This window comes from Xenopus laevis, chromosome 3S, assembly GCF_017654675.1.
Source record: "Xenopus laevis strain J_2021 chromosome 3S, Xenopus_laevis_v10.1, whole genome shotgun sequence".
In the NCBI taxonomy this organism is placed as follows: Eukaryota; Metazoa; Chordata; class Amphibia; order Anura; family Pipidae; genus Xenopus; species Xenopus laevis.
The window spans coordinates 42,905,776-42,927,565 of record NC_054376.1 but is presented as its reverse complement, the minus strand read 5'-3'; the positions used below and the strand labels follow the sequence as shown (position 1 = coordinate 42,927,565).

Here is a 21,790-nt window from a genome sequence, read left to right as displayed (position 1 = left end):
ACATGGGTCCCTACACATGTATTTCATATGTGCTCTCTTATGACAGATGGTTGCTGGTGTCCATAGTTAAGTACCTTGGTGACGCAGTTGCAAACTAGATACAACATTCTGGTGTGATTTGCACTCTAATTAGACCTTGGTCTTGTATTTGCAGATGCAAATTAGCACACAAAGTCATGCTTAGTGGTTAGTAAGAATTGTATTAACTATTAGTAATAGGTAAACATGGTAAAAAAACTAAATTCTGACATAAAGATAAAAGGAATTCATTAATGTTTTTATCGCATACAAAAATAATTCATGTTCTCCCTTAAACCTTATTCTTGTTCTCCCTTATTCTTTAAGTCACATTTTCACAAAACAATAGAAAATATCTGCACAAAGCCATTAAATTGCATCTTAATTGCGAAAGAAAAAAACCTGATGCTTCCAGGGCGAAACTGCTCTTGTGCACTACCTAAACATGACTTTGACAAATAGCTATTTAGATGTCAGTCCCAATTTAGCATTATGTTATTTATAATGGTTAACAATAGAATCAGGTTCAGTTTACAATGCAGTCTTTTGTCAGTGCGAGCTAATCAGTGGCAGTCCAGCTGTTGTTGAAGTAAAACTTCCAGAAGTCATTGACTGGTTTAGAATTTCAGACGTTATAGGGGTCATGTAGTGATATGTTCAAATGTTTCGACTTTCCACTAAGTAGACAAGCACCTGGAGAATTTTTTTTTGATTAAATGTTGACCAGAGTGAATGATTATTGGTGCCACTGGTGCCGTTGCAACAGTTATTGGTTTTATAAATTAAAACTTGGCCAATACATAATGTGGTTTGGCTGGTGTCATCAACCAAGCCAGAAATGCAAATATTACTGTTTCCTGCACATGTACTGAGTGATCACATCAACCCATGGTACAGTTCAAAACTAGATGTGTGGCTAAAGCTGGCCATAGACGCAAAGATCCGATCATATGAATTGAGGATTCAATTCTTGGACCGTGTGTGGAGAGTCACGACATTTTTTGTCTGGCGGAGATAGGTCGTTTGGTCGATCGGAGAGGTTAAAAGATCTGTTGGCTGCCGATAATTTCTTTGTGTGTATTGACAATCGTACGATTTTCAGTGGGAGACCAGCTTTGCCGGACAAAACTTTTGTACGATTGCGGTCAGGGGCAGAACATCGGCTGATCTGTTCTTTTCTACTTTATTTGATCTGAATGCTTAGTAGCAGGTCGGGAGATGATGAAGTCCAATCGTTCGAGGATTCGATATATATAACCTGCCTAACTTCTAGTTGATCCAGAGGAAGGCAAAAAAACTTGATGTCTCTCCAATTGGCCTCAGCGTGGGGGATTCCTTCCTGACTCCAAGATGGCAATCGGACCAGTCCCTGTATTCCCTCACTTGCTAAAAAGTCACCCAACTCTTTTTAAAAGCTATCTAATATGTCAGCCAGTACAACAGATTCATGGAGAGAATTCCACATCTTCACAAATTGTGAGCACAGCAATTAAACTTGATGGACCACTGCGTTCCTCAATGTTCAGGCTACTAAAACTGTCTAACATGGTGGAAATATATTAACTGTTTTTCTAAGTGCCACAATCCGTACACCCACAGAGGAAGTGGTATATAATAAAGGTCACGTTGTAATTATAGGATTCTATGTTTTTTGGAAAATCTGGCCTTTACAGTTGGACCTGAGTAGCAGGTGACAACAAATCTAACTGTGGTTCAATAACCTATAGTTATGTTCTCCTTAAAGCATTTATAATATTGGGACTAATAACCTCTGCCAATCTAACTGGCACAGGAATCAAATGCTTGTGTTTGCAACCACAGAGGTACAAAATGGATAATTTTCTCAAACTTAAATTAATCTAATTTAGTAATGGCATTGGCTCTTCTAAATAGGATTCATGTGTTTCATCTTGGAAAAGCAGACACTCACACAGTAAATAGGTGAAAATGGCAGCCAATATTTTTCCTGTAGCACAAGACACATCAACAATATGAATTTGCTTTTAGGACAATATGCAGCTGTGAAATTTACAAATAACTATTTACTTAGGAAGCAATTAGCTGTAGTAGAAAAAATAGAAATGCAATAAAACTGCAACATTGAACCTGCTCCTGTGTATCAGCAAATGTTTGCCTCATTTTCACAATGCATTCCTATCTAAAACCTAATAGGGAACCTTAATGGAAAATAGTCTCAAATGTGCACTCAAGTTTGCATTACAATAAACTATTTTTTGGGCAATTTGTATTGTTTTATTTTGTTTTTATTACATAGTTCCCAGAAGGAGAGACACCATTTTTATTCTGCCCCAAGTGCCAGTTATAGAGGGCTTTTTAGCAAAATGTGTATTTGCCTAATTTTAGAAGTTTTTTCACCCTAAACTAAAAAAAAAAAAAATACATTTCTACTTTTTTATTAAAAGATTTGAATATAAAAAGTATGAGCAAATAGAAATGAAACAAATGTTAATAAGAATACATAAACCTCTAAATCCTCATTCTCGGAAAAATGTTTGTGCGATTACAATTATCGATCAAAGCAAAAACCTCTAGGTCCCAAAAACCTCTAATACAGTAGGTCAAAGCAAAGAAAGATTTACAACCGGAAAAGGATAGAAAGCAAAGAAAGATTTACAACCGGAAAAGGACAGATCCCTTTTACAATTGGAATATATAATGATATGTGCTGGGTTTCATATAATAATCCAAATAATTTTTGTTTTTTGGGCGATGATCCAAAAAAATCTGGTTTTCAGGCATCAAATCTGAAAAAAAAAATCATACGATTCGATTTTTTTTTTTAGAGTTTTTTCCAGCACCAGATTTTTTCGAGTTCATTTATTGATAAATAAGGTAAAAATGTGGATGGGAGTTTGGTCGAAGTGGTTTTAAATAAAATAATGAGAAATATTCTTTTAGTAAATAACCCCCTACGGTTATTTAACATCATAGTATGTAGGCGGGGCAGGCGGATATGAGGGTGGGAATGGGTGGACGTGGGTAGGGGATGGGGCAGTTGGCAGGCAGGGCGGTGCAGGTGGACGGGTTGGGAATTGCAGTGCGTCGGCCCCTCTGAAGATTTTTTTTCTGTGGGACCCGGCGCACTTTAGTTATGCCACTAATAGGGGAATGTAATAAAAATAGCAACGAGCACAATAGTTCGCACAAATAGCAATAACAATTCGCATTTAGCAATGGAATATTTAAACTGTTATTGCATTGCAACTTTTCATTTTCAAGAAGTTTCATTACATTTACAGAGCACTGGCGCAAACTATAAAATTTGCAAGCATTCTTCCACTGTCGGAAGTGGTCGCTAAACAGTTTCTGGGAGCGCAAAAGCTATATTACATTTTTCGCATTACCGACTTTTATTACATTCCACCATAATAGTATAAACATACCAATACTTGTTACTGTCACAGTATGGACAGAAAGGATATTACTATATTACATTTGCTCAAAGGAAAGTTTGTTCCCAAAGGAGTCATTTTTTGTCACAATGAAAACATTTTTCCAGTTACTTTCTACTACATTATGGTATAAACATACCAAAACTTGTTGGACTGGGGCTAAAAAGGAGCATGGATTTAAATGTGCAAAGATAACTATAAGCATAGTCTATGTATTCAGGCAGAATGATGTGCCCTTTAGTTGACGGGTCCTCACACTTTATGTATAGCTTTGCTACTGTAAACAAACGTATCTGTTCTCAGGATCATTTAGTCCTATTCCATCTCAAGTTTATTACTGAAATTGTTAAAACTGAGATATAAGTAGACAAAGAATGTGGGTAAAATAATTAAGTACCATTTTGTTTGTGTTTGTGTATCAAGCGTTAAAAACTGTGAGGAAAGTATCACTAGATAATGAAACTTGTCAGACTGTTACTGACACTGGTATGATCCACATTTAAGATCCAACCACCAGTTTTGAGTGTGGTTAGGGGTATATATAAAATACCCATTGTAAATGCCACCATCTTTTTTTATTGGTGAAGATTTGGATCATGTCTGTACAAAAGTGTATGTGCCATGAAAAAATGAAAGTGCCTTGTAGGCTTGGACTATTGAAGACTAAAGTATTGATAAGATAAAGCAGCCTTTGATATGGCTCACTCATCTTTAGAAGTGCTACTAGCAAGAGCACATACAGCTAACATAGTATTTTACAAATGATAAGAAACAGACACAGACTTACACAACCAGCAGAGTAAAGCTGGCCATAGATGTTGAGATTTTTAAAAGATCAGATCCTGATCGTGAGACCATGATCTTCTCAGAACAATCGTACGAATTTACCATCAACTAAAAAGACCAATTTGCCAGGAAAACAAAGGGGAGCTGCCTGCTTGGCCCTGCAAACATAGATAGATTGCACTGGGACCGACAAAGATTTTTTGACCTGGCCGATCAATTTCCTGACAGATGTCAGCCGAAAAATTGTAAGATGTACGATCGTTCGAATCCCACGAACCGCACAATAATTTCGAAGGATTGGTCAGACTTCCCTAAAATCGGTCGTTCGGCAAGAAGAATCGCCGCATCTATGGGGAGCTTTAGTAGGCTTGCATATTCCATGAAAGATTACAATCTAGACTGTATTGGAGACAAGTGAAGACTAAAGAGGTTTGCATTTGCTTAGTCTGGCTGGATAAAGCCAAAGAGGCAGGTAGTCCAAGCTCCTATCATTTCTCTTCTGCATTCTACCCCTGCTGGCTCTTTTAGAGTAAGTCTGGCTCCTGTAGACACTTGGCTGACTACATTTAAGTAAATTGATCTAGATTAGGATTCAGATGATTTATTGTATGATAAACATACAATACATAATGATTGTTCTACAATTGTCAGAAAATCCTAAAAAGTATGTTTCTACATTGCAAATGAAAGAATTACTACGACAACATACTTGACAGCCAACTAACATCATGGTGGTGGTTTAGGAGTGAAGGTTATCATATCCATGTATTCTTATACATGGATATACACTGTATAGGGTTTTTTTCTTCAAGGGGTTCAAGCCTGTAAATGTAAATATCTGTATTATGAGATTGGTCTATACACTGTAAATATGAACTCGTCTGATATGTGTAACCATAGACTGTAGCATATTAATATATAGAGATGGTATAGTATAAGTATACTACCTTTCATTTCTCTCTTATAGTATAAGGGAAACCTGAATGAAAATGAAAGGAAACAGATCAGCAGTGTATTGAACTATAATGCTTGTGATGGCAGTCTAAAAAAGAAGAGACACATTTGGGTAGAAGAATAATATAGTTAGCATTGACTTTTGCCAGCAGTGCAGGGATATCTTTGATAATGTAAAGCTATCATCATTGTTAACTGACTTTAAAGGGATACTGTCATGGGAAAAAAAATTTTTTTTCAAAATGAATCAGTTAGTAATGCTGCTCCAGCAGAATTCTGCACTGAAATCCATTTCTCAAAAGAGCAAACAGATTTTTTTATATTCAATTTTGAAATTTGACATGGGGCTAGACATATTGTCAATTTCCCAGCTGCCCCAAGTCATGTGACTTGTGCTCTGATAAACTTCAATCACTCTTTACTGCTGTACTGCAAGTTGGAGTGATATCACCCCCTCCCTCCCCCCCCCCCAGCAGCCAAACAAAAGAACAATGGGAAGGTAACCAGATAGCAGCTCCCTAACACAAGATAACAGCAGTCGCCTGGTAGATCTAACAACAACACTCAATAGTAAAAACCCATGTCTCATTGAGACACATTCAGTTACATTGAGAAGGAAAAACAGCAGCCTGCCAGAAAGCATTTCTCTCCTAAACTGCAGGCACAAGTCACATGACCAGGGGCAGCTGGGAAATTGACAAAATGTCTAGCCCCATGTCAGATTTCAAAATTGAATATAAAAAAAATCTGTTTGCTCTTTTGAGAAATGGATTTCAGTGCAGAATTCTGCTGGAGCAGCACTATTAACTGATTCATTTTGAAAAAAAAAAATTTTCTCATGACAGTATCCCTTTAAGCATGACATATTCAATACAGACAAGTTTACGTTGTCTCACAAAGTCAATAATGTCATAAAATGCGTCTCTCTATTTTGGAGTGCAGCCAGTTAAAACAAATTGATCTTGCTCTGTGGGTTTCACAAGGACTCTATGAAAACAGGTGCACATTGAGAATCTATGAGTCAAACCATGTTTAAAAGGCTCCAGCTACACAAAAAAGCCACAGTGTTTATGTACAGATAATCCTACAAGTGTCTGGTGTCTGTGGCCCCAAATAAAACTCAATCAGGCCTCTAATCTCAAAAAAATCCTGCAAGGTTGCCAAATACCAGTGAAGCGAGGATTATGGTAGAACTGGTCAAGGGTAAGATAATAAGCGAATCCAAATGATGCATGCTGTAAATATTGGCAGTCTCTCTTAGAAGAAGGTCAAAGAAATTGAGCTTTAACAACTGCAAGGCAATCTTGCACATATTGGCCAAAAGTGAATCTCTTGAGAATATATGAAATAAAGTGTATCACTACATTGTATTTATGGGTAAAAGTCATGCAAACTAGTGTTTGGTATCAGATGCTTCTATTGGAGCACAAATTCCCAAAATTATGAGTCCTAAGCACTGCGTGGGGTGGGTGCTCAGCCTGAAGGCCATTTAGGATTTAGGAGATGAAGAATATTTGCAATCTTAGTTTTTACTGGAACTACTGCAATGTGACTGTTCTGTCTGTAACTGCATGCTGGTTGCTCAAGCAAATTCAGCAGAGAAAAGGTCAGAGCCAGTGTCAGAATAAGTATTTTGACGACCAGCTGAAAATAGTGGCCAATGGATGTGTTTTATAAAGAATAATGATTGATATAACAGGGATGCACACCCTTACTGAACTTCATAAACTACAACCCCTAGTATTCTAGGAGTTGCAGTCCAACATCTGGAAAGGGACAGACAACGTATCTTTGTTCTATAGGATATGATTTTGAACATTCCAGACATTAGGGACAATTCACTTCCATGAGAAAAGTGAATCTCATGGTTTAGCTCATGAAGATGCAATAGGGGGAAATGTGGCATTTACTTAGGAAATACGTTTTTTCTCATATAATTAAATCTGACCCATAATGTGTAAAGCTTACCATAATCTTTTGCCTTTTATATATCAACCACTTATTTCCAGAACCCCCCCCCCGTCCACTGTCCTTTATGTTTGATTGTTGCACTGCTGCTAGCCTGAAATCTTCCTACACCTCTGCTGTTGTTGATTTATGTCACATAAATGAGAGTCCCAGGGTATAGCCAGTTCAGTTTGCATTTTCAGCAAAAGGGATGGTAGAATCAGGAAGCAGAGAGTGGGACTATCACTGAGTAGTTAACACCTGCTTAAATAATGTGTGAGTTATGTTAATGTCACTGACAGGCTGATAACATGCTCTACTTCTATATGCAAGCACAAGCTTATTTCCCATAGGTTTAAAAGCAGGATTTCTGAGGAAGCCTCAAAAATTACCTTTACTTGTGTGCAAGTGGTACTGTTTGTTTAAACATGTACAGTAAGTGCAGCTGTTTGGACAAACTTTATAAATAGTAGTTGTGATCTTGGAACAGAAACAGTTTAAATGGAAGCTTTTATTTATTTGCCAAGCCTGGTGACATATGGAGGCAAATTCACTAAAGGGCCACACTTCACACCACTTCATCAGGCGCAAGTTCGCTACCACTACGCTAATTCACTAAAATGCCAAGTTGCGTCTCTGCAGCCAAATGTTAGTTTCTACCTTGCAAAACTTTGTTAGTACTCTTAAGCTTAGATCATTTTGAATAGGGCGGGTACATGTAGGTCGTATATACAGTATATCTTTATTAGTGATGTTGGTGCAAATGCTTGAAGTGGCCACTTATTAAAAATGCCCAAGGAAGCAAAATAAAGACAAAAGAGACCCTTAATGCCCTAGATATGAGCCCACTCTAAAATAAATGCAGCATGCCCCTCAAATGGTTAAAAAAATGTTGAAACAAAAAACAGTTACAACTTTTAAAGACAATCCCACTTTAAAATATACAAAAACACCAGTGTGTTTTTATCATTTTTAGGACTCTTTGGCATACAGGATATGATGTCATTGACATGGGATTGAGGAAGATGTAGCTTCATCTGACAATTTGCCAGGTCTAAGGTGGTGAAGGAAACTCCGGTAAAAGAGGGAACGTTCTGTTAAATTTGTACTTTAGTGAATTTGCGGTGTAATGATCGGCCTGAGTGAAAATCCGTCTGGCGATAGGGTGCGAAACTTCATTAGTGATGTATTCTTTCGCTAGCGAATTGTCCTCTACCACTGTTATTAAATTGACAATGTCCCTGCGGATTGTATTTCTGGCGAATTTTCGCTAGCGACGGCCACTTCACCCTTTAGTAAATCGGCCCCATGGTGTCTCAAACATGAAACTATCAGGTACTATTATAGAAGACATAGCAAAAACAATCAGTATCCATTTAACAGTTGCAGCATATACAGTATATGGTTTTTCCAATAGGAAGTATTAGAATGTTACATGGCCTATATCATCTTTTCTAAATGAACTTTGACCTGGTCACAGGATGTATGTGTTCATGCAGATCATGGAATACCATGTTCACTTTGATTCCCCTTTTCCATTTTAAGTAAAATCATCCATTATACATAAATGGTAGCTTTGTACAAAATAAGCAAAATATTTGTGATCTCATCATGCTTTCTTGCCTTCATAAAAGATTAAAGTTCCATGACAGGGATGGGCTTTCCACCTCCTGAGAAGGCTCCTGTTTGAACATCAATGTTACATGATTCCATGTAATACACAACTGATGTGACTTCAGCTGTAAGAAGTTGGCAAGAGCTGTAGATTAACAACACTTGGTGGGCTAGATGCCGAACACATGAGGACTGATTTTTTGTCCTTACTTTTTAGTAAAACAGTATTAATAACATTAGGGATGTTACTTCAACAAGGTTTGATGGACTATAGATTGGACATACCCATTGGTCAACTGTCTAAGGCTTATAAATATTATCTAAAGACTGATTATTCTTATAAAATATAAGCTATGTCACACATTCATATTATTTTTCACATCTCTCCAGCATACTGTAACTGAGTGCCAAGTATAAAACACTTGTATGCTAGTGGACTTTTAAAGTACTAGCATCATATCAGCTGTGGTAGGGTGTCCCAGCTTTGCACTTTCATGCTTGGCTCTTCACTGTAACAGCAAATTGGAAACTGAACTAACAGGGAGTCTTAAAAAGCCCAAGTGTCCAAACATCTCTTTACAGATTCAAAGCAGATAACTTTGATGCATTATTCCATGAAATTCAGGGTTGAAGGGCTTGGCTTTCAGCATAAATCTACATAAAGTGCTGCAAGGATGAATAAATTACCTTATGCCTGCATTTTATGTGGCCCTATTCTATATCTAAGAACAGTATATTGCTATCATGTTTATTTATATTTATTTTGCAAAACATGAACTGGCACATTTCTCATGAAACCATCTTTGATGGGTTCATGCTGATTAGATGTCCTCAGTCACAAATTCCAGTTGTAAATTCATTTGAGGCTATAATGTGATCAGTGGCGGAACTACCGGGGGAGCAGGGGGTGCAAGCGGGCCAGGGCCCGCATCCCCTCAGGGCCCCCCGGCAGCCCGCGCACAACTGAAATGCGGGCCGTGCGGAGGGGGCGGGGGCCCAGCTGCGTTTCACGCACGAGGGCCCGCCCCCCTCTAGTTACGTTACTGAATGTGATCACATTGCCTGGCAAATAAAAATATTACTGGCAGTGATTAATGCATAGCAGGCAATGGGCATCATGGTCTTTTTATAATCTAGGTATGTGGCAATCCAAAAGTGGAAACAGAAACTGGACCTGCACCTTAAACCCAAGTAAAATGGGCAACATTTTTATTTTATCATAATTCACTTAGAATAGTATCAGCTGGTAAGAAAATAAAAATTGTTGTGACAGCATAATAGCAAGCAATGGAAATTGTAGAGGAAGATATATAGGTAAAACTGTTCATGTTGTCGAAAGGGCAAGCACAAACCAAACAGAAAATTAAACTTTACGAGACTTAAAGGACATTTTAAGATCGGTGCAAAAGTTAAATCAACTGAGTGAAAAGCCATCACCTTCTTCTCTATTGATAGACACACTTGTGTTCCTGGAAGAAATTTGAAATCCATATTTCTTTTTGTTCTACGGCAGTAAGTTTGCACTGAAAAATATAGAATTCTGTATTGCCCTTACTATAATATATTGTAAAATCTGAAAAAAGGAATAACTTTTGTAATTACAATAAAGTAAATAAAATATCTAGCTTGTAAGTAAGCTTGAGTTTTCAGTGATTGGCAACAGTATTAGAAGTGTTTGGAGTACAGTCACTGTAGAATAATTAATTGTTTGGGCTGAAACTACTCAAGACTGAAAGCGAACGAGTAAATTTGCTGTTCAACTGCTTCGAATGCTGCAGCACTCTAGTAACCCATAGCAAACCCTAGTACTTTGCATTCAAAAAGTAACTAGGGAGAATCATAAATGAAAAAAGGTCTCAATATAATTTTAAAACATCCAGATGAACCATAATTAAGCTTAAAGGAGAAGCTGGAGTATATGTTATCTATAATTCTACGGAGGCAGTTTTTAAATATGTGCCTACAAACATGTATGACCACAAGTAACCGAATAATATAACATGCACAAAAGTTTTTGATTGCCTTGGCCCTTCCATGGAAACCATTTGTGACAAATGTACCCTCCCTAGTAGTGATAGCTGAATTCGCAAAACGGCGCAGTTTTTGACGCCGATGTCCGTTTTGGCGAAAAAAAAATTTTGACGCCGGCTAATTTTTTCGGGCGAATTTTCGTGGGCCTTTCGCGAATTTATTCGCTGGTGGTGAATCGCGCAAATTCACCACAAATTCACGCCTGGCGAATAAATTCGCCCATCACTACTCCCTAGATGAATTTTTTCTTTCCAATCTGAATTTTATCTTTTTTTCTTTGTGTGGGATTAGCACTGTATATCACACAAGTGTATTGTCAAGGAATGCAGAAGTTCTTTTTTCTGAGTTATACCTGATACATCAAATCTAAGGGGGTTGTTTATCAAAGTCCGAATTTATCTCAATATTTTCTCCTACAAACTCCTATCAAGTCCGCTCTGGTTTTCTTTACGCTTATTCATGATTACATTTTCCCAAAAATTAGCTTTGCAGGAAAAAAAAAAATCAGGTTTTCACGACTTTTCGGGATTTTTTCATCAAATTTTCACAAATTTTATGATTTTTTCAGAATATTCACCCAAAAACTAAGGGGTATTGCACAAAAACCCAACGCACATCAAAAAATCCTTGGGACTTCTCCCATTGACTTATATGCAACCTCGACAGTCTGAGATGCCGGATTTTCAGATTCTGTCTTTTCCATCCTCTGGGTTTAATAAATTCCGAAAAATTCGTGATTTTTATAAAGTCAGATTTTATTTTAAAAAAATCACGTATTTTACGCGATTTTTGTTTTCGGATTTTATTATTTTTTTATTATTCTTATTAACCCCCTAAGTGTGTCTGCCATTGCACATTTTTGTATCTGCCTGTGGAAAAGGGGGAGTTAATAATGGAAATTCTTGTAGTAATGAAAATTCATGTTTGCCATGGGCATTGAACCACATATCTTTCCATAATAATGCATAAGCACAGAGAAAGGATATCGAACAACCTCTGTGGGGGAGACAGAGGGGTAGCGATGACCATGCAGGTATCCTAAACGATGCACAGTATGGGGCACATTTACTTAGGGTCGAATATCGAGGGGTTAATTAAACCTCGATATTCGACTGTCGAAGTTAAATCCTTTGACTTCGAATATGGAAGTCGAAGGATTTACCGCAATTCATTCGATCGAAGGAAAAATCGAACGATTCGAAGGATTTTAATCCATCAATCGAACGATTTTTCCTTCGACCAAAAATTTGTTAGGAAGCCTATGGGGACCTTCCGCATAGGCTATCATTGCACCTTGGTAGGTTTTACTTTGCGAAGTAGGGGGTCGAAGTTTTTTTTTAAAGAGACATTACTTCAACTATCGAATGGTCGAATATTTGAACGATTTTTCATCATTCGATTCAAAGTCGTAGGTCGAAGTATCCAATTTGATGGTTGAAGTAGCCCAAAAAACGTTCGAAATTCGAAGTATGTTTTCTTCTATTCCTTCGCTCGAGCTAAGTAAATGTGCTCCCACGTGTTCAAAACAGATTACCTTCCCCTAAGTATGTGGTAGTCATAAAAAGAGTTTGCTTTAGAGCCCAGTAAGTGGCTACACCACTGCTTTTAAGTACCCATTAAGTACCATAGAATCTTCAACATTGACACAAAAATACTTACTAAATAGCCCAGAGATGTCAATTCTGCATCTATGTTTTTTTCCTTATGGAAAATACATGCTGCAAGGCAACATGGGGTGCTGGTTGCAGCTGTTGTAGACAACACTCAAAGAGTTAAACATTAGCATTAATGCAATTTAAAATCATTTTTATATATGTTTTCAAGCCAGCAACCCAGTTAAATTAAGGCTCTGCAAGGACAGCAAAGCTGCCTGAACTTTCCTAGACTCAGCACTCAGTCATAGTACATATAAAAAGGAGTTGCTTACTCTATGCAACCCAGTCGGTGAGCTACTGATCTATTTTAAATCCCTGTGCTCCTTACAATAACGGAAAAAATCACCAAGGACACAAACAGTTACATGGTTGCAATCATTTGGCGTATCTCAGCTTTCATCTTTTAAGACTTCAGAGAGTTGACTGATAATTTTTAGGTGTTATATATGTATTAAGCTGGCCATAGACACAAAGATCTGATCGTACGAATTTGTACGGTTTTCGTGTGTGAAGAGTCCCAACATTTTTTCGTCCGGCGGAGATCGGTCGTTTGGTCGATCTGACAGGTAAAAAGATTTGTCGGCTGCGGGTAATATCTCTGCGTGTATTGCCGATCGTACTATTTTTAGTGGGAGACTGTCACTAGCTTTTGTCGGACTTACTTTAGTACAATTGCTGTCAGGGGCAAAACATCTGTTCTTTTCTACTTTATTTGATCGGAATGGTTAGTGGCAGGTCGGGAGATGGGGAAGTCCGATCGTACGATGATTCGTACAATCGGATCTTTGCGTCTATGGCCAGCTTTATACAGGGCAGTAAGACAAATAGACAAATATCTCTACCCTGCATCCAGTAAACTAATATATTTACGATTATTTGATTCCTTGAGAATTGTTTGCTGTGCATGTATAGAACCTCAAACTGCTGTGTCAGCATTAGACCCAGAGCAACAATGGCTATACATCATTCCGCTTGATATATTTTATTATAGTTAGGCTGTCCTATGTTGTAAATAAAATACACTGAAAAATGGCTTCTAAATACACATTGCTTAACATTTCTCTGTATTTCAGCCAGCAGTAAACAGAAGATACTCTACAAAAACTCCTTAAATGAAGTACATGCATTAAAACACCTAGTTAGCAAGTGCTCGTTTGTTTGACTTTGCAGTGATTATTTATGACCATCAACTCTACCAGTGACCTCTCACACCATCTCTTTTTACAGCTGCATACTCTCCAATCTTCACCCTATCTCTGGAATGTCCTGCTGTGCTTCACCTGACCTTCCATGAGCCAAAAGGACTTTTGTATTTCCTGAAAACTTGGGTCAGAAATTCTGAATTTACATCTTCCCTATTGACCAAGTCCAAGAGACAATATTCTCTACTTTTTGATTTGTTTGTAAATCTGGGTAACAACATCTTATGATCCTCGTAATAGCGATTTATAGGGTGTTTAAAGCTAACATATGTGGTTCAGAAATAACCCCTTGTGCAGAAAAAAACAAGGTATCAAACAATCTACGTAACAGTTCCCATACCTGTACCCCACTCTCCCGCTGTATATTACTTTCATAAACAATTTTATGTATACATGCTTGCCTGCATATCAAATCAATTATTGTCTAAATAAGAAAAGTGTATGTAAACTGGGGAAAGATGCTAAAAATAATGTTCAATGAAGGATATTTCTAACATCCACTGTTGCTTATAACCCCACCAGCATGTGATTGATTACAATGGCAATATTAGAAAGTTTCATTAGTACTCAGCCAGTGGGCACTCATATTCTGAATTACAAGTTTCTGGATAATGGATCGCATACCTGTATATACATACACTACAGAGCAGTACAGGTATGAGATCCATTATCCAGAAACCTGTAATTCAGAATGCTTAGAATTTCAGAAAGCTTATTTCCTATAGACTCCATTTTAAGAACATAATCCACATTTTTAAAAATTATTACCTTTTTTCTCAGTAACTTGTACTTGATCCCAACTGAGCTATAATTAATCCTTATTGAAGCAAAACCAGCCTATTGGGTTTTTTAATGTTTACATTCATTTCTAGTAGACTTATGGTATGAACAGTGGTGTAACTAGATGTTACTGGGCCCAACAGCAAATTAATTTTAGGGCCCCCTAAATGTCCAGAGGTTCTCCTGTTTTACCAACATATGTCGAAATTGCTTTTTATTTGGACCTCAAATGGGCCCCCTGTACCTCCTGGGCCCCCCGTGCAGCCGCAGGGTCTGCTTCCTCTGTAGTTACGCCCCTGGGTATGAAGATCCAGAATTACAGAAAGATCCATTACCCAGAAAACCCCAGGTCCCAAGCATCCATGATAAAAAGCTCATCAGGAATACATGCAAACTGTATTAGAGAAAATCACTTTATCTGATCTAAACGTGGATGTTCTCTAATAAATACTTATAACTGATGAGTGTGGCTCTCTGTCCTGCTATTCAATAAACTTTCTACCTACAACCAAGCAAGCTGTTGGACCTGTTATTTGGGTGCTCCTGCTTAGAGATATATTTATATACATATATACAATGCTTCATGAAAGATTCAGATGAATTCCGAACCAAATGTGAATCCTAATTTGCATATGCAAGAAAGGGTCAACCATGTGCTCAGTAAGTGGAAACACTTGCAATTTCCTTGTTCCTGTGCCAAAAACATCTCATATGAGGAAGGTGGGTTGGATGTTATTGACCCCTGACATGTCCTCTATCTTGTGCATCATTCAGGGCAGGCAAGGTACCAGAGGACACTAAAGCTGGTCACAAACGCAAAGATCCAATCGTACGAATCAATGTACGATCGGACTTTCCCATCTCCCGACCTGCCACTAACCATTCAGATCAAAGTCTTACCATTCCGACCAAATAAAGTAGTAAAAGAACAGATCAGCCGATGTTCTGCCCCTGACAGCAATCGTACGATAGACAAAGCTAGTGACAGTCTCCCTCTGAAAATCGTACGATCGTCAATACACGCAGAGATATTATCGGCAGCCGACAGAAATTGTATAACATGTCCGTTCGACCAAGCGACCGATCTCCGCCTGACGAAAAGTGTCAGGACTCTCCACACACGTTCCGAAAATAGTACGAATCCTCGATTTGTACGATGAGATCTTTGCGTCTATGGCCAGCTTAAGACCAAGCTACCCTCCGCCCAAGAAGGTATGAGTGCTTGGGATAAACCATTATACCTACAGTTCATGCCTATTTTCTTGCATATACTAGCGCAATTATTATAAATTTTGACCTTAGAAAAGTTTTTCATGCACTATGGATGCTTCCCATCTTATTTATTAGCATGGGATTTACTGGGGGAAGTCAGACTCTCAACGAACAAACTATAACTATGTTGGTGTCTTATTGTTATTATGTGAAGGAAAATTGCGTCAGGTCGGTGATGGCAATCCTTGGATTACCAGAAATGGTGTTGGCATACAATTCTTTTGGACCAGTTGAACCCTGAGACAATACCTGCTTACGAAAGCTGTTAGGGTTCCATTGCCTCTGTGTGCCATGTACCACTAAATACAGTAAAGTGCATACAAATGACAGATTACTGCATGGTACAAGCATACTGTCACAAGCATTGTAGTGAATGGTGTGAAGCTCCACAGTTAGAAAACGCACACACATGAAATATGAGTTTCTTTTTATAGTTTATAGTTATGTGTGGGTAGAAAATTATGATCTCTTTGTCTCTCCTTTAAAATGTAATTTTTATTATAAGGCACTATGCAATTGGCCTTCATTTTCTAATTTTTGAGGTTTTGTGCCAGGTTGCTAGGGCTTGATTAGGCAGGAAGACAGAATGGAAGAGGAATATTAGTGCACTTTATTATTAACGTATTTATAGAGTGCCAACATACCCCCATATGTAGCAGTAACCTGTAGCAACAGATAAAATATTTCCTTTTAAACAGGTGACCAGTAAATGCTACCCGCCGATTGGTTGCTGTGGGTTACTGCTCCTGGGCAAACTTAGTGCCCTTTATTACATAACCCCATTAGAATATAGAATTATTAGCTTTTAGTTGCTATGGTCAACAACCAGATAGCATCTTTCTGAAATAAATATCCAACATCTTATCCTATATAAATAATTTTGAACTGAAAAAAAACCAAAAAATTATATATATATATATATATATATATATATATATATATATATATATATATATATATATATTTATATATATAATATTAAACATATTATTGCAGTGACTGACATGCTCCCACATTTTATTCATAACTAGAACTCCACATTTTTGAAATTATACAAAATCTATGTTAGCATCTGTGATCATTATCTATAGCGTAACTAGCAGCCTTACAATTAGACTTCCTGGTTTCTCTGATCCTAGAAGACTACTTCCCCGTGGGTACAGAGATTGTTTCAAATAGCTTGAGGTCTGACCAGTTGTGGAAACTTTACACCAATATATTGTCACGCAACAAGTAGTCCCTTGATATAAAGCCGCTTGATTATTTAAACGTTTCCTTTAACCATCGATTGCCATGATTGTTCTATGATTATTCATAAATATGGCCAATATTCCCATCTCCTGTATAATTCATTTCAGCCAACCAGCAAATAGCTTTTATTTGTCTAGTGCACTGATGAATAATACAACCAGGCATTCCATTAGTTGCTATGGGCTACAGGGCTAACAGGGACCTCATCAGTGTTTGTGCATAACCATAAATGTACAGTACCAGCAGCAGTTTCATCATAACACCTATTGCTACAGTGTTTGCTTAAGCTAAACACACACGGATTAAACATCACGATTTTAATTTATGTCTGAACTTCAAACCTAAGCATCCCTTAAAGACTTTGGGCTTTAGATGATGCTGGGGGTTGTAGTACAAAAACAACAACTTCAGGTTGGACATCCTTGAATATCATGTAACTTCTGACAATTGTTTCTTACCTGCAAAGTGGAGAGAAGAACTTGCAAGCCACTGGCTCCCTCGGATGCCCCTTCAGCCGCCATGCTCGTGCCAGTGCCAATTACAGTGGTGGAGACAGACACAATGAAGCTCACCAGGGTTCAGCCAAGTCTCCGCTGTTCTCTGTCCCGAAGGCAGATCAAGTCACACACAGAGACGCATGTTACAACTCACACTCAAAGCATTGCAATTCTAGCCTACAGCTGGGGAGATAAATGCCAGTCAGCCACTGTGACGAGCACATTCATTTCCTATATAAAGAATCCCAGGGATTAAACGGGGACTTAATGCTGGTGATATTTGTGAGCAAAGGGAGGGGGGGGGAGAACTCCTTGTTGGGATAAATGGGAAGGCGGTGAGAAGCCTTAACTGAGGAAACAGGAACAGGGCATACATAAGGGATGGTGAGAAAAAGGTGACAGACATGGGCAGCCTGTGTGTATAGGACAATTCTACCCTGGCCTTTCAATCAGCCCTGTCTCCTGCATGAAACTGGATACTGCCTGGAGTTTACTGACCACCGATGGCCAACAGGAACACTGTGGGCTGGAGATTCACTAAAAATACCAGCAGATAACAGATACATGTGAAGCTTGTATCTGTGTGCAGCCGGAAAAGAGAAAAATAATTGCAGTAGTTGTATTTTCCCTTTAATGTCATACTTTCCCTCCTACAACACCGATTTTAATTGAACCAATATAAAAACTACCATAAGGCCAATCTGTTTGTAGTTTGCGGAGAGCTTTATTAAAAAAAACAGAACACAGAACTTTGAATTTTTTTTTTTGTTAATCAGGAGGGATTTTCTTTTGTTGGAATGATCACTGCAAGTATTAGCAATTTTGATGGCAAAATCTAAAAAGTGTTTGATGTTGGAAGCAGCACAGAATATGCAATGCCTTTTGGTCAGACACTGGTTTAACTCATGCTTGGGCAATGGAATGTATTCCTTTGCACTTTCCTGCTATTTTTATCTTGTACAGAACACGATTGTGCATGTTCTCTTTAAGGACTGAAGCAGATGATACACTTTGCCATTACAAAGCTGTTTTTAGGAGATAAACTGCACAATCAATTTGCTTCCTAATGCTGTCCGTAATAAATGATTTGCAGAAATCCAGAAATGTCTTGGCTTCCGTTAGAGGGCCATGGGCGTACAACTGTAGCCTATATTATCCAATATCATTATAGTATAAAAATATGCCAATTTCCTATTTTATTTGCAATCTCTTCTAATTGCTAAGCAGCCATATCTAAACTATTTATAAACTGAGCATAATTAACCTCTCTTATTTTATTCTGCCCAGGGGGGGGCCTAATTTATTTGCATTCATGTGCCATGCTAGTTGTTCTAGTAACAAAATATAAAAAAAATTCAAAGTTCTGTGTTCTGTTTTTTTTAATAAAGCTCTCCGCAAACTACAAACAGATTGGCCTCATGGTAGTTTTTATATTGGTTCAATTAAAATCGGTGTTGTAGGAGGGAAAGTATGACATTAAAGGGAAAATACAACTACTGCAATTATTTTTCTCTTTTCCGGCTGCACACAGCCCTGCTTCACATGTATCTGTTATCTGCACACACTGTACATCACAAGGGCTTTTTCGCATTTTCCAGCAATACACTGGTGCAGGTATGGGATCAGTTATCTGGAAACCCATTATCCAGAAACCTCCAAATGACATAGGGGCAAATTCACTAACTGGTGAAAATTCGCCAGCACTGGCTTTGCGCACATCGAAACACTTTGCCAGGCGTAAATTCACCTGGACAGTGCTAATTCACAAAGATACAAAGTTGCGACAGGGTACAGAACGCTGGCGAAATTACTCCAGTGAAATTACGATCAGCAGTTCGAAGTTACGCTAGCGTTGGCTAATTAGCATACGGCGTGCAGTTAAAGTACAATGCCCGTATATATTGCAGCAAATACATTACACTACACAAGGCCAGGGAACCTTAATGAAATTATATAAAGTTGTTATAATGCCCCACACATGTGCCCACAGTATAGTTTAGGTGCCATATGTTAGCAAATGTAGGGGGGAAGGAGGGTACCCCAAAATAATTTACGATATTTTTCAGTCTATCACCCTTTAAATAGGCAAAAACTCCAGCGTTGTTTGGGACTTAGAAAAATGTTCAACTTTTTTTTGAGGAACTCCTATCTTCTATATTGCACTTCACCTGGTCTGAGGTGGCGAAGGCAAGTCTGGTGATAGAGGTAACGGTCAGTAAAATCAAAAACTTTCACGTAGTAACGCTCTTTCGCCAGACCGAAAATTGGTCTGCCATTACAGAGTGCGAAGTTGCGCCAGAGTCTATCTCCTTGGCGAAATTATGCCAGCTACCGTTAGTAAATCGGCGAAGTGCCAAAATGACTTCACGCTGGTTAGCCACCGTTAGCCACTTCGCCCTTTAGTAAATTTCCCCCATAGACTCCATTTTACTCGGATAATTAAAATTTTAAAAAATGATTTCCTTTTCCTCTAAGAATAAAACTTGAACTTGGTCCATACTAAGATATCATTAATCCTTATTGGAGGCAAAATTAGCCTATTGGGGTTATTTAATGTTTAAATGATTTTTAGGAGACTTACCAAACTATGGAAAGATATGCTAACTGAAAAAAACAGGTCCTGAGCAATCTGGATAACAGGTCCCATACCTGTAATATGGCAATGCCCATGTAAGCAATGATGGAGTATGTGAATAAAATAGTTCACAGTATAAGGGCTTGTACAGATGCAGTCAATTATTTTCACCCGGGCTGTACTCACAGACGCATGTAAGCTGCGAACGAAGGTAGAATGTAGCATGTTGCTCCCGTGTGAGTGCGGGCCCCTAGAAATGAATAAGTTGCTTTCTTTATTGTGCTCCCCTGCAGCCGAATGCTTTAAAACTGATCCAGGGAAGTGCTGGAAAAACAACTTGTCTGTACAAGCCCTAAAAATCAACACTAACCCCTCTTTACATTTGCCTGTGTGATCTGGGTTCTCTATATCACCGCAGTCTAGCCATTGCAATTCATCCATGTGTAATATAAATAAAACGAGCAATAAAAAGAAATCAGGGCCTTTCTTTCATTAGGGACTCTTGCAGACGAGCGGTTTTACCTGCGCTCCCCTGCGTTGCGCTTTCTTCCATTCATTCGCAGGGGAGCGTAGGAGTAGACGCACTGAATTATTGTCAATGGGGCTGTACTCACACAGACATGTTTACGTTGAACGCAGGTAAAATGCGACATGCTGCGTCACAACTTGCGTTTGGCGCTTACATGTGTCTGTGTGAGTACAGCCCCATTGACAATAATTCAGTGCGTCTACTCCTACGCTTCCCTGCGAATGAATGGAAGAAATCGAAACGCAGGGTAGTGCAAGTAAAACCGCATGTCTGTAAGAGCCCTTAATCAGCATACAAAAAGCTACATGATAATTGCTTCAAAATTAATTAAAGGATACTCCTATTTTTGAATTGTTGCTGGAGAGCCTGGCTCAATGTTATAACTGAATAAGTGAATAAAAAGTGAATGAAACAATCACATTTACATATGAAATTTGACATTGTGAAATCAAGCATTTTAAGATGAGAATATAATTACAGATGGAGTACAGGTATGGGATCCGTTATCCAGAAAGTTCAGAATTACGGAAATGCCGTCTCCCTTAGATTCAATTATAATAAATGAAAATTGATAATAAATCCAAATTTGTAAAAAATGATTTCCTTTTTCTCTGTAATAATAAAACAGTACCTTGTATTTGATCCAAATTAAAATATAATTAATCCTTATTGGAAGCCAAATCAGCCTATTGTGTTTATTTAATATTTATATGATTTTCTAGTAGTCTTTAGGTATAAAGATCCAGGTTACAGAAAGATCTGTTATCCGGAAATCTCCAGGTCCGAGCATTCTGGATATTCAACTTCATAGTCTGAACAATTATGTAAATTAGGCCACAGCATTTTAAATGCACTTTCACATAAACAATATTCTTTGTAAATTTCCTCTGGGACCACATTGTGCATTCCCACGTGGCTTCACACTAAACACTACACGCAGGTGTGGGCGACAGTTATAAGTGCAGAATGGTCATTCAGTGCTTTGAATTAACACCTGCTTTTACGAAGGCACATGAATGGCTACAATTACTTATTTCTAAGCAGAAGGACCTTAGGGTGTTCCCAAGCTAAGAGGTATCTGTCACTTTGCAGTTTAGAACGTTCAGTTTCACATGAGAGTGGAATCTGCTCACTACACAACATCAGCTGCAGTTCTAATCCCACTGCTGATGACAAGTGCTGCTGCACATACTGCTGAGTAAAGCATTCTCCGAGCTTTGAAAAAGTAAACCACTGTAAAAGATTTCATTTATGCTTTTGAAAAAC

At 38.2% G+C, this 21,790-nt stretch overlaps 1 protein-coding gene across 1 annotated transcript in view; it reads right to left on the bottom strand.

Moving 5' to 3' along the window:
* The window catches only part of agbl1.S (AGBL carboxypeptidase 1 S homeolog), a 244,719-nt gene extending 226,827 nt beyond the window's left edge, over positions 1–17,892 (bottom strand). Inside the window, exon 1 of the mRNA XM_018255312.2 lies at positions 17,382–17,892. Within this exon, the coding sequence (XP_018110801.1) occupies positions 17,382–17,444 (63 nt within the window). The 5' untranslated portion in view covers positions 17,445–17,892. The remainder of the gene's footprint in view (positions 1–17,381) is intronic.
* Positions 17,893–21,790: the final 3,898 nt, after the last annotated feature.